The 12,184-nt window shown below is 43.1% G+C and overlaps 1 protein-coding gene across 2 annotated transcripts in view; it reads left to right on the top strand.

The window, feature by feature from the left end:
* The window catches only part of COL1A1 (collagen type I alpha 1 chain), a 42,966-nt gene extending 30,782 nt beyond the window's left edge, over positions 1 to 12,184 (top strand). For both annotated transcript variants that reach the window (XM_063137374.1, XM_063137373.1), the window contains exons 40-51: positions 621 to 728; positions 2,331 to 2,438; positions 3,108 to 3,161; positions 3,294 to 3,401; positions 4,305 to 4,358; positions 4,691 to 4,798; positions 6,263 to 6,316; positions 7,358 to 7,465; positions 7,560 to 7,842; positions 8,367 to 8,557; positions 9,386 to 9,628; positions 10,191 to 12,184. In XM_063137374.1, the coding sequence (XP_062993444.1) occupies positions 621 to 728; positions 2,331 to 2,438; positions 3,108 to 3,161; positions 3,294 to 3,401; positions 4,305 to 4,358; positions 4,691 to 4,798; positions 6,263 to 6,316; positions 7,358 to 7,465; positions 7,560 to 7,842; positions 8,367 to 8,557; positions 9,386 to 9,628; positions 10,191 to 10,337 (1,566 nt within the window). In that variant the 3' untranslated portion in view covers positions 10,338 to 12,184. The remainder of the gene's footprint in view (positions 1 to 620; positions 729 to 2,330; positions 2,439 to 3,107; positions 3,162 to 3,293; positions 3,402 to 4,304; positions 4,359 to 4,690; positions 4,799 to 6,262; positions 6,317 to 7,357; positions 7,466 to 7,559; positions 7,843 to 8,366; positions 8,558 to 9,385; positions 9,629 to 10,190) is intronic.

Below are 12,184 nucleotides of genomic sequence, written 5' to 3'. Positions count from 1 at the left end.
GCTTTTAAAATGTCCTGCTCCCTGGTGGTGATGCTGCACTGTGCCTCATCATGCAATTACATGCAAAACTTTATGACTGCATTTGTTCACAGGAACAGATTATTCAAATTAAATAGTCACATTTTTAGTGACTATAACGAAACATGGTGGTTCCCTGGCTTACATGCCACATTTGCCATGTTCACAAGCTTGTTTAAAATGTTAGGAATAAAAAAGATGGGAACCATTTCAATGAGAAAAATAGGCCTTGGCATGGACAGTAACACAACACCCTTTTATAAGGACTCCAGTCTAATGAAAAATCCTACAGCCGGCCAGGCAGGAGACAACAGGATATGGGTTGAAAAAACAAAAAAGGTTGGGATTGCTCAGAATGTAAAGAGGAGTCAGGACATCCAAATGTTCTTCTCCTTCAAGCAAGCCCTCCAGATTCTTGTTTCTTAACCTGCTCTGGCTCACAGAAGTACCAGCCCACTGCTTGCTAGTGCTGCTTAATTGCTGCTGAGCCTAATTCCTCACGAACAGCCTTTAAATGAAGTAGCGTTTTGCTATCTGTCCCTCCGACCAAAGCAGTTCTTTGTTGACATCTCCCTCATGTCTCTTCTCTCTTGCTCCTGTAGGGTGCCCCCGGTACTTCTGGCCCACAAGGTATTGCTGGACAACGTGGTGTAGTTGGTCTTCCCGGACAAAGAGGCGAGAGAGGTTTCCCCGGTCTTCCCGGACCATCTGTGAGTATTTCCCTTCAATTCTTCTAACACCTCTAAGAAAATAGTCTGGATTCACTTTCATCCTGAGCTTGCTGAGGCAGAATTTAGTCCTCAGGGCAGGGGAACAGCAGGGATGTTTTCTTTGAGGTCAGGGGTATGTCACTTAAGAGTGCTCAGCCACACTTGGGCCTGCAAACACAAGGGTATGAGCAAAAGAGCCTAAATTGGGATATTCATCCATTTCTGATGACCCAATATGAACTCTGTAGTTGGGATAAGAGAACAAAAGGAGGAAATGTGGCAAATCTCTATGCTGGCTTTCTGGGAGACTCTTGCTCAGGTTTTGTCTCTCCCGCACTCTTGTATTAAACACATTTATGTGGAAGTCTATATTGACCTCAGTGGTAAGTTTGCGAGGAAGAGGGGTTAGGATTGCAGCTCAAATCCCAAAGCAAGACTTCCCATCCTCATGCAGCCCTTTATATCTGCTCATGCTTATAATGCATAATGATAATGAACTGAAGAGACAAGCCTAGTTTACAATCCAACCCCTAAACTGTCAAAGCTCAAAGCATTTCCCATCATTCCTAGAAATGCTTGTTGTTCATATTAAACATAAGCCCAGAGACAGGATGTCCCAAAAGATGGGGTAGCATTCATCTACTCACATTTTTATTCAAGCAATTTTGCTAGGCCTTCAAAATCAATTTTACAGATGTTCTCTGTTTTGAGGGCTGGTCCTTTTTCAGGAGCCTGCTTTTAAGAAAAGGCAGTTCACAAATTCCTGGAATTCTCTTTTAAAGAAACCATTTACAGCTCCATAAAACAGATAACTTCACTGCTGCATGAACTACTAGAGCTGAAATGAATTCTGAGGGGAAAGTTCTCAAATATTTGCCTAGCTCAAATTTGCTTGCAAAATCCTGAATATATATTATCCCAATTAAAATTTGTTTTATAGCCTTTCCCAAAATAGAAATGGCTTGACTTCTAGTTTTGGGAAGGGGAACGATATTAACTTAACCAATGACCAACAAACAAGATTTGGGGTTTGTTAAAATGTTACTTAAATGTCAGTTTTCAAAACCGAAACAAATCACCAAACTATAAACTTGGTGCATTTTTCATAAACACTATAAAGATCAAAGCTGTAAGCCTTATAGCACTGAAAATGCCACAGAAATCTATATCTGAGACATGTCCATGCCTAACTGACCCGTTATAAAACAGATACTTTCCTAGTGCTATAGCAGTTAATGGGAGAATGATACAGCCAAGAAATGGAATTCCATGGAAAATATATACCCATCTCTCTATCCCCCACCACCACCCCAGGGCCTGGTTTATCATTAGGCAGATTGAGGTGGCCACTTCAAGCAGTTCAGTTTGGATGTCATAAAAGGGCAGCAAGTTGTTAATTATTTGATTTAGCATTATTGTATTTCGACTGTCAGGGAAGGAGAAAGGTACTTGTTTGAGTACTAGGTAGGCATCACTACTTGAGGGGTTGGGGGATAAGTATAATTTCCCACCTCTCTCTCTTGCTCGCTTTTCCCCCTTCTTGATCTGAACCCCTGGATTCTTTTTTGTTGTTGTTGTTCTAACTGGGACTGATCTCCACAGGGCGAGCCTGGCAAACAAGGACCATCTGGCTCTTCTGGTGAACGCGGTCCTCCCGGCCCAATGGGACCACCTGGCTTGGCCGGACCCCCTGGTGAAGCTGGACGTGAGGTAAGCCTTCCTATTTCCACAGCAGCTCGATGTTCCTAAATCTGCTTACTGTTCTCATTCCTCTGTGGAAGCCCAGCTCCATCAGAATCCATTACCATTAATCATGACATATGATGCAAACCAAACTGTGCAAACTGGGGTGGGCCCATAGCTACCTGGTAGAATGCATGCTTAGCATGCTGGATGTCTCAGGTTCAATCCTTGACATCTCCAGTTAAAAGAATCAGTTGCAGGGCCAGGAAAGATCTCAGGCTGAAGCCATGGTGAGCTCAGCCAGACATCATTGATAATACTGGGCTAAATGGATCAATGGCAGTTTCAGGGAGGGGCCATAAAGTGATCAGGCACATGGTTTACTTGCAGGAGGTCCCAGGTTTAATCCTTGGCGTCTTCTTTTCAAAAGGTCTCAGAATGACGTTGCAGGGATGCCACCAATAAGAGATAACAATATAGGCTAGACAGACCAAAGATCTGGCTCAGTATAAGGCAGCTTCCTGTGTTCATTGAGTACTTGCTCCTTGCTGAGTAAATAGATGTGATTTGAATAATATATTTCAATGCGAGAGTTCAGAATGTTTAGCTCAGTGTCACAATCCCTTGGTCCCTAGAAAGTCTTTAAGCTCTGACTTTCTATGATCTCATTCTCTGTCTCTTCTGCTTGGCCCATAGGGTTCTCCTGGTGCAGAGGGTGCTCCTGGACGTGATGGTTCTGCTGGGCCCAAGGTGAGTTACAAACACATGCAGCAGGCTTCAGGTTACTGATGACCAATGTTGCAAGACAGCCCTATTCAAAACAGTAGACTGACCCTGCACCGATTCTGAGCTTTAAACCTCTCCTTTTCCTTTCCCAAATAGGGTGATCGTGGTGAGAGTGGCCCAGCTGGTCCTCCTGGCGCTCCTGGTGCCCCCGGTGCCCCTGGCCCCGTTGGCCCTGCTGGCAAGAATGGAGACCGTGGTGAGACTGTAAGTGGCACTCCCTTTTGTTTTCCTGTAATATGAAATACCTGGCCCCAAAAGAAGCCCTCTTCAGAATCCTCATTCTTCCCTATCCCAAACTTTACTGTACCGCACGGATATCCCGTTACTCCAAGTCAATTAATCTGGAATAGGTGTTGGCCACACACATTTCCATATCCATGCTCAATAAAGATGCAAGCGGATGAAGTGGGAACACCCTCCACCCACACCCACCAGCATCATGCTCAGCTTCAGTATTTCACAGTTGCTAAAGGCACATTAAAGGACTGTACCTTCTTACTGAACTAATTTGGAATATATGCCATGTCTGGTTCTCTGCTCACATTGACTTTTCATCCTGCATTCGTTAATTTGGAATGACATCCATTTGCAGCTGCTCATTCGTTCCATTCATATCCTGCCTTTCTTCCATAGACCACAAGGCAGCATACTTTGGCAGATGGGAGTGTTTCCCAGGTGTTCCCCCATCCAGACACTGACTGTACTCAAACCTGGTTAGCTTCTGCAAAGTGGATGCATTGTGCGCCCACAGACCATATTCTGCACCATTCCAATTTATATTCCCACCCATATATTCTAAGCTTCAAGATCACTGCTCTTGCCGATAAATCATTATCCCTGTTGATCTAACCTCTAGATATCAGTTTTGGCTCATAGTCATGGGAGCAGAATTGCAATCCAGGGCACCGCCTCATCATAAAAAACATGCTTTGCTCTGCTAGAGTAAAATATAATAAATTATCCAAAGTACATCCTGCTGTGATCTAAAAAAACCCAACCCGCCCCCTTACAAGGAGTGAGATTCTAAAGAAACAGGCTGCGCGCCCAGTTCTGTGCGAAGATTTTAAACCAATGATATGTACATTTTCTCCTTCTCTTCCCTTCTAGGGTCCCGCTGGCCCTGCTGGTCCCGCTGGCCCTGCTGGTGCCCGTGGTCCTGCTGTAAGTTTGGAGTTAACAACGTTCCTTTCTCTTTTTAAAAAAAATATGAAAGAATAATGTAATTTAAATACACTATGATAGTTGCTATTAGATTGTTTCAAGATGGCTGCCATTGTGTGATAGCTGAAAGGATATAGTCAGGCATTTGTTGCCCACATATCCATGTTATTTTCGTCTTCCATTTAGAAGACAGATAAACAATAAGAATCTTCTAACATTCTAAGTTCATATCCACAGTTACACAGAATGGCCCATCCATTTTTATTTTTATTTGGTTTTTCACTTGTGAAAGCCCATTAAACTGATCTTTAAGTTTTGCTTTGCATTTCCAGGGTGCACAAGGTGCTCGTGGTGACAAGGGTGAGACTGGTGAACATGGTGAAAGAGGCATGAAGGGTCACAGAGGATTCTCTGGTCTTCAGGGTCCCCCTGGTCCCCCTGTGAGTATCAATAAATCCTGTCTTTCTGAAACAGAGCAGACCTACAAGTCACAAAGCCCTAGAGCTACACTTGGACTTATTTGTCTGCTGCAAGCGATTCACAGCAGTAGCTATTTTAAGGCTGAAGCCCTCCGGAAGTAAACAAAAATACTGAATGTCCTCAGGGATTTCGAGTTATGCATACCCGTGCACACACTCCCAGCTGACGGGGTTTTGCTAGCTCAGGCTATCAATCTCGTTTCCAGGGCTAAAGCTGCAACTTTGTGCATGCTTATCTGGGGACAAGTCCCATTAATTCAGAGGGGCCTAGTTCTGAGTAGATATGCATAGGAGGACTGCTCTTTCAGGTGGTCTTTAAAAAGAATTAGACAAGTTTGTGGAAGGTGGGCCTATCAATAGCAAAGATAGCCAAATTCCCTGTTCAAACTGCCTCTGAGTACAAATAACAGGGTATAGCTGTTCTCCTTCCTGTTTGCAAGCTCCCCAGAGACATCTAGTTGGCAAGCAAATGGCCCTTGATCCGTTCCTCAAGCCAATTCTTATGTAAGATGCATTTTTAATAAACAAAAGCTACTGTTGATATTTACAAGGAAATTCCACCTTTGATATCTTATACAAGCCTACATTTATCCTGCTATTTCCTACCATCAGAAAGCAAGACTTATGGTCTCCCGCTTGGTAGGGCTGATTCTGAAGCCAGAGTCAGTAGGCCTCAGGCCTCTCTTAGTGCACAGTTGTTACCAGATTTCTTGATCAATAGACCAAGCAGGCATGGGTTCGTCTCATTGACAAAGAAGTAAAGACTTCTTTAAAAAACAGACATTAGTCTAGCATGATTTTCTCAGTGTTCCTTGATAGTACCACACACTCAAGTACTTTTTCAGGTGGGCTACATAGACAGAAAAAGACTACTAACATTGAGAGACGGATGACAAATCTCTTTAGAACGCTAAAAATAATCCGTGTTTTATACAATGATACACTGACTATTTCATTACTTCTTGCTCCCAGGAGCAAATATTTTATCCAACAGTTGTGAAAATTTACAACATATTTTATGCATGCACATTTTTTGCATGTATTTATCTCCCTTGTCTATCCGTCTTTCCTCCCAAGAACTAGAAAACAAATTGCTGAAAGGTTTCCATTCAGCATAAAAAAAATCCATTGCAATGTATGTGCTTTCCATTGTGCTGAGCAAATATATTAGTTCCACCTGCCAGTGGGAGGGGCATGTGGGGTCTCAATGTATGCCGATCAGAGACAGAGGCACTGTGGGCCACAAAGAGGGTCAACATGGCATGTCTGACCAATGGGCTGCATTCTAAGGTATCCTACACAGTGTTCCAGGCCATGTAGTGATTTCACTGTTACGAATATGACAACGGCTTTCCTCCATGTAAATCAATTTCTTTTCGCTAGGATAATTATCAAGTTGAATTAACAGTTTCTTCTCTTGTGTAGGGTTCTCCCGGTGAACAAGGTCCCTCTGGTGCTTCCGGCCCTGCTGGTCCAAGAGTAAGTATGATTGTTTTGTTACCTTATGACAGCTCAGGGATGAATGAGTAAGCTCTGGGGAAAATGTGAAATCCCCAAGGAGTCATCAAACAAAGATGGAACAACAGCCACCACAAATTGACTACAGTGTGGATGTGCTGCATATTTGAACTATAGCGTAGTCATCTGAGTAACGGAGGCTACAAACCTATGCATATAAATGTGGGAGTAAGCCCCATTTGAACACAGTAAGACTTAGTTTTGAGTAAACATGAATAAAATTAGGCTGTAAACACAGTCTTTACAAATGAAATCAGCTATTTAGACAGGGAACAAATCCACAGAGTAAGGCTGTTCTCTAATGTGTATCAAAAGATAGGCAATATTTGATGAGAGAGTGGGGTGGGGGAAACCCTCAAGGGTCTGTACAAGCTTCCAAATTCCTACTGAAGTTCCTGTTCAAGAGCAATGTCAGTATAATGTTAGGTTATTTTATTAGGCACTAAAGAGTCCTGAGGGGCTTACCAAGAAGTGGGTGGAGGGGGATTAGTGAGGTCTGAATCAAGGAGAAGTATCTGCTGTTGGTTTAATTGTGAAGTGACTCAAATAATTTGAACGGGTCATGAATTGAGAATGAGGAAACGTCTATGTGGGGCACACTTTGGTGCCACCCCCTCTAATATGGAAGTTTGGGAAGCAGCAACTAAAAGAAAAGGTACTATGTAGCAGAAAGATATTTCACCATGATTCCTCCTCCCACCCATCTGCCATGACGATTGGTGAGAATCACTTCAAAGATCAATGTAATTGCAATGATGGATGTGCACAGCACAGCCCTTCCCAAACAATTCAGAGTTATCCTGGTAGGGAATCAGTGTGTGATGCCAGTCATGAACACTCACGTAGATATTAGATTAGTGGGAAAGAGTGCTACATTTTGCAATGAAGTGAGATGTGGACGGGCTGGAATGTGATGCATCTGTGTGTGTTTTTCTCGTTTCTGTTTTTCAGCTTACGCCAAAACCTTACTAACTGGGCATTTCTGTTCTCTCTTCCTGATAGGGTCCTCCTGGCTCTTCTGGTGCTGCTGGCAAAGATGGTCTGAATGGTCTCCCTGGTCCCATTGGCCCACCTGGTCCCCGTGGTCGTACTGGTGATGCTGGCCCTGTTGTACGTATTCCATCTAATTGTAGAAACCTTGTAGCCTGAATGGATTGGTTGGAAGAGAACTTTGCCTCCAACTCTTCTTCTTCTCCTCCTCCAGGGTTCCCCTGGACCTCCTGGCCCACCTGGTCCCCCAGGCCCACCTAGCGGTGGCTTTGACTTCAGCTTCCTGCCCCAGCCTCCTCAGGAGAAAGCTCATGATGGTGGCCGTTACTACAGAGCTGATGATGCCAATGTTATGCGTGACCGTGACCTGGAAGTTGATACCACCCTCAAGAGCCTGTCCATGCAGATTGAGAACATCCGTAGCCCTGAAGGAACCCGTAAGAACCCAGCACACACTTGCCGTGACCTGAAGATGTGCCATGGAGACTGGAAGAGCGGTGAGTGCAGGCAAAGCATGAATTCCCTTTCCTTCAATACCAATTCTGTCTTGTACTGCCAGAATGGATCTTCTGTTCACTTCTCTTCACTCTCACCTCTTTCCGCTTCTACTATTGACCTTTCTCTTTCTCATGGGCATGGTTCACACAACCAGTCACAGCTGTTTACTCAGGTGCTATTTCTTGTGTTGATTGTCAGTTGCTGGAGAGTAATGGGGCAACCATCTGTTGTTGTTGTTTTAACAATACATCCTTCCTTTCTCTATCTTTTAATTCAATTTGCTTTCCCCTAAGCTGATAGCCTGCTTTTCTTAGTGACGCTTGAGTAGATATTGTCCTGGTCATTTTGAGAACATCTGAGAACTCCTAGCACAGAGGAATCTGTGAAAGAGGAAAGAGCAGGGTGGACAACTGGTTGGTCAGTCCTGTCTTAGAATAGCAAGTCAAAAGGTCTCCTTTTGCTCCTTCCATGATTCTTTCTCCATCAACCAACTCACTCACTTTTTTTTTACCTTTTTCATCAGGTGAGTACTGGATTGACCCCAACCAAGGCAGCAACCTGGATGCCATCAAGGTGCACTGTAACATGGAGACTGGAGAGACCTGTGTCTACCCAACTCAGCCCACCATCCCCCAGAAGAACTGGTATATCAGCCAGAACCAAAAAGAGAAGAAACATGTCTGGTTTGGCGAGACAATGACCGAAGGCTTCCAGGTGAGACCAGGAATCAATGAGATTAGAATCTTTGGCTGTAGCTAGACCTAAAGTTTATCCCAGGATTGTCCTGGGGTCAAACCTGTTCATCTAAGTGCCACAAAGGGCATCCAGTGCTCAGGCAGGGATGAACCCGGGATGATCCTGGGATAAACCTCAGGTCTAGCTACGGCCTTTATCACCAGAGGTCTTAAAAAGCTGCTTGGACAAACATTTGGTGAGGTTAGTTTAAGGGGACTTGATCTATGTAGTAGGAGAAGTACCTGGATGATATCTTGAGGTCACTTCCAGCTCTATACCCAACGATGTCCATCAGAGTATAGGAGAATGGATAGGGTGAGGGAATTCTTGTTAGCCAAGGAGTCTCAAGTAGATAATCCTGCTGTTTGAAGGATGGACTTGAGGACCCATGAATTCACTACCAACAGTATGATTCTATGAAACAAAGGTGGTGGAAAGGTCATTAATCCAATCAAAAGCAAGCATAGGCCAGTTTTCAGGTGACAGGTTCCTGAGGTTTAGTTTGGCTCATGGGTCAAAGGTAAAGCAGTGTCTGTTGTTGAAAGGCAGCTTGGCATGCCAGGATAGGGCTAGGCTAGCTCAAAGGAGCTTTAGCTAGTGCAACTGGGAAAAACCATTCTGTTAATAAGCTCTTGCCAAGTTGGCCATCTTTCTCTGCATCTCATGGGTCCCCGAGTTGAACTTTGCTTCAAGGAGGGCCGTGTTCAGCTTGGCATGAGCTGGACTTTTCATGCTTTATTGCTTGAGGAGACAACATGAGCACTAACCATTTTTTCACCTTCTCCTTTTCTCTGTTTCCCTTGGCAGTTCGAATATGGTAGTGAGGGATCCAACCCAGCTGATGTTGCCATCCAGCTGACTTTCCTGCGCCTGATGTCCACTGAAGCCTCCCAGAACATCACCTACCACTGCAAGAACAGCGTGGCTTACATGGATCAAGAGACTGGCAACCTGAAGAAGGCTTTGTTGTTAGAGGGCTCCAACGAGATTGAGTTCAGACCAGACGGCAACAGCCGCTTCACCTATGGAGTCATCGAGGATGGCTGCACGGTGAGTCCTTGGACCTTTAGGAGGGCCTTTAGGTGGGGTAGCCAGCCTGCAGCAAGACATGGATGGGTATTAACTGCTTTTTAATTGTTACAAACTTAGACAGGAGTCCTTGCATAGGATAGAGAGTTTTACTAGTTGTGGGGCTGGTGTGTGTGTGTTCTCCTTCTTCCCTCTGTACCTGTTGCTAAAACCTTCTTCCATAGCTCTGCAACTGGGGTTAATACCCAGGAAGATAATCCAGGTCCTGGGTATTAACCCAAGGATTGCAATGTGTATGAATCAATGGAGCCATATGCTGGGGAAATATGGTTAGGCAGGGCTGAATGAAAAAGTCATGGTTGTAGGCAGATGCGCCAGTCAAGTTGTTGTTGTTGATGATGTTGTTGTTGTTATTATTTCACAGTTAATATGAGAAAACATTTCTCAATAGACAAGATAGATCGGATATTTGTGTGCACTGAAGTACGGTGCAATAGGGAAAGCATTTAGACCCAGGAGCTTTAGAAGTCTTTTAAGATGTACACAAAATTCTAATTTCTCCCTGCTTTTCCTTCCTCTGCAGAGTCACACCGGCAGTTGGGGAAAGACAGTCATCGAATACAAGACAACAAAATCATCCCGGTTGCCTATTATTGATGTGGCTCCCTTGGACGTTGGTGCCCCAGACCAGGAATTTGGCCTAGATATTGGACCCGTCTGCTTCTTGTAAACCCAAAAGGAAACCTGACAGTTTAAAAAATAAAATAAAAAACAGCCAAAAAAGAAGGAAATTTCACATGGACTTGAATTTGTGTCTTTTTCTATCCATCATCTCTAAAACTATTTTCGTTTCCGTTAAAAAAACAAAAAAAGCATTAAACCAAAAAAATAAAAATAAATGACTTTTCAAAAATAATTAAGGAAGTGCATCCACTTGCTTGACTTTTTTTTTTAATTAAAACCCCCGAAGACAGAATGGTTTGATTTTATCTTCTTCTTTTTTAGATCGTAATATCTTGGGATCACTATTTGCACATTCCAAAAAGACATATATTAAAAAAAAACACCATGCAAAATGATGAAAACAGTCTAAACCATGTAACACCTGAAGTACCACAACTACAAGTTTTGAAAAAATCTGTTGTTTCCACAGCAACAAGAGCAATGCTAAACTAGTGGTAGAACCGGCCCATCACACCCCCATAAAATAATAATCCCCCCCTTAACCTGGAGTTGGAAAAAACAAACAAACCCAAATTTACCTAGAGGCCATCTTTCTCTGCCAGTACCTTTATATGGAGAGATTTTCTTTCTGTGTTTTTTTAAATATATATATAGAGAGAAATACCACTGAAAAGATTATTCTTTCAGCCATTTAAATGTACATTTTTTTCTGGTTTGTTCAGTCGGCAATAGAAAGAAATCTGACAAAGGCTAAATCAGTACAGGTGTGTCATGGAATGCTTTTCAAAACAGGACCCTGTTTAGATCAAAAGAATGGGTGAATAACGCCTGTCCCTCTGAAAGAGACCAGAGATTTTTTTTAAAAAAACCAAAATAGGTTAGGGGAGGGGAAGGTTTAAGAACTACTAATATGTTGTCGGTGAACAACTGAAGGAAAAAAATGGGCAATAATACCAGAAAGCAGAGAAAATGTAATGTTAAATGTATATTATTGTTGTATGGACGGCTACCTCACCATTGTCATTTTTCAAGTTCCTTGGGGTAGTTTTGGGTGGTCGTTGTTTTAAAGCCAGCACCAGGTTTCAGTAGGGTGGAGGGAGTGAAGCAGGTTTCCAAGTTTAGTTAAAGGTGCTAACTGTGTCTTTTTATATATATATATTTTCTTTTTAGTCTGCTATGTTAATAATTTTCAGGTCCCATGGAATTCTTTTTGAGGTGGTGAAACCTATAAAAGCCTCCCCCTGCCCCCAAGCGAATGTGTTGCTCAGCGGGGCCATTTTGGTGCTATAGAAATGAGACTATTGAAGGGGGAAAGGAAATTGGAGGCCTTGCTTGTGAATTTTCAAAAAGGTGCTAACTTTTTATTATTTTATTTTTGAACAAGCAAAAAATCCAGGATGATGAGGGGAAAAAATCAAACATTACTACATGGGATTAAGGTCTGAGCAGTTTCTGTCTTTCTCTTGTAAAGCAGGTGGATTCCCTTTTGCCTTGTCTTTTTCCAGTTCATCCAGTTCTTCCCCACTGCCTTTTCCATTTCTTTCCTTTTCCATTTCTTGCTCCACCCCACAAGCAAACCCTTGTGCCAAGCCTCTCTTGTCCTCCCATGGTCCTCACTCGCTGCTGATACGTTCATCCTTCTCTCCTCATTCATCTCTTCTTCTTCGCTCTCCCAGACTCCACCTTCCACCTTGACTCTTTTTTTTTTTCCCCTCCTGTCTTTCGGTGGGTTTTTCGATTCAAGCAAACCCTTTCCTCTCTTTAACAAGAGGCAGATGTTCTAGGGAGTGTGAGCGACCGAAGATTCTGTACCTATTTTGTATATGTATAATAATTTGAGATGTTTTTAATTATTTTGACTGCTGAAATAAAGCATGTGAAATGATCCAAATA

The sequence above is a fragment of the Elgaria multicarinata genome, chromosome 11, assembly GCF_023053635.1.
Source record: "Elgaria multicarinata webbii isolate HBS135686 ecotype San Diego chromosome 11, rElgMul1.1.pri, whole genome shotgun sequence".
Classification (NCBI taxonomy): Eukaryota; Metazoa; Chordata; class Lepidosauria; order Squamata; family Anguidae; genus Elgaria; species Elgaria multicarinata.
The sequence above is the reverse complement of the archived record's forward strand: the minus strand, read 5'-3'. Positions and strand labels throughout refer to the sequence as shown.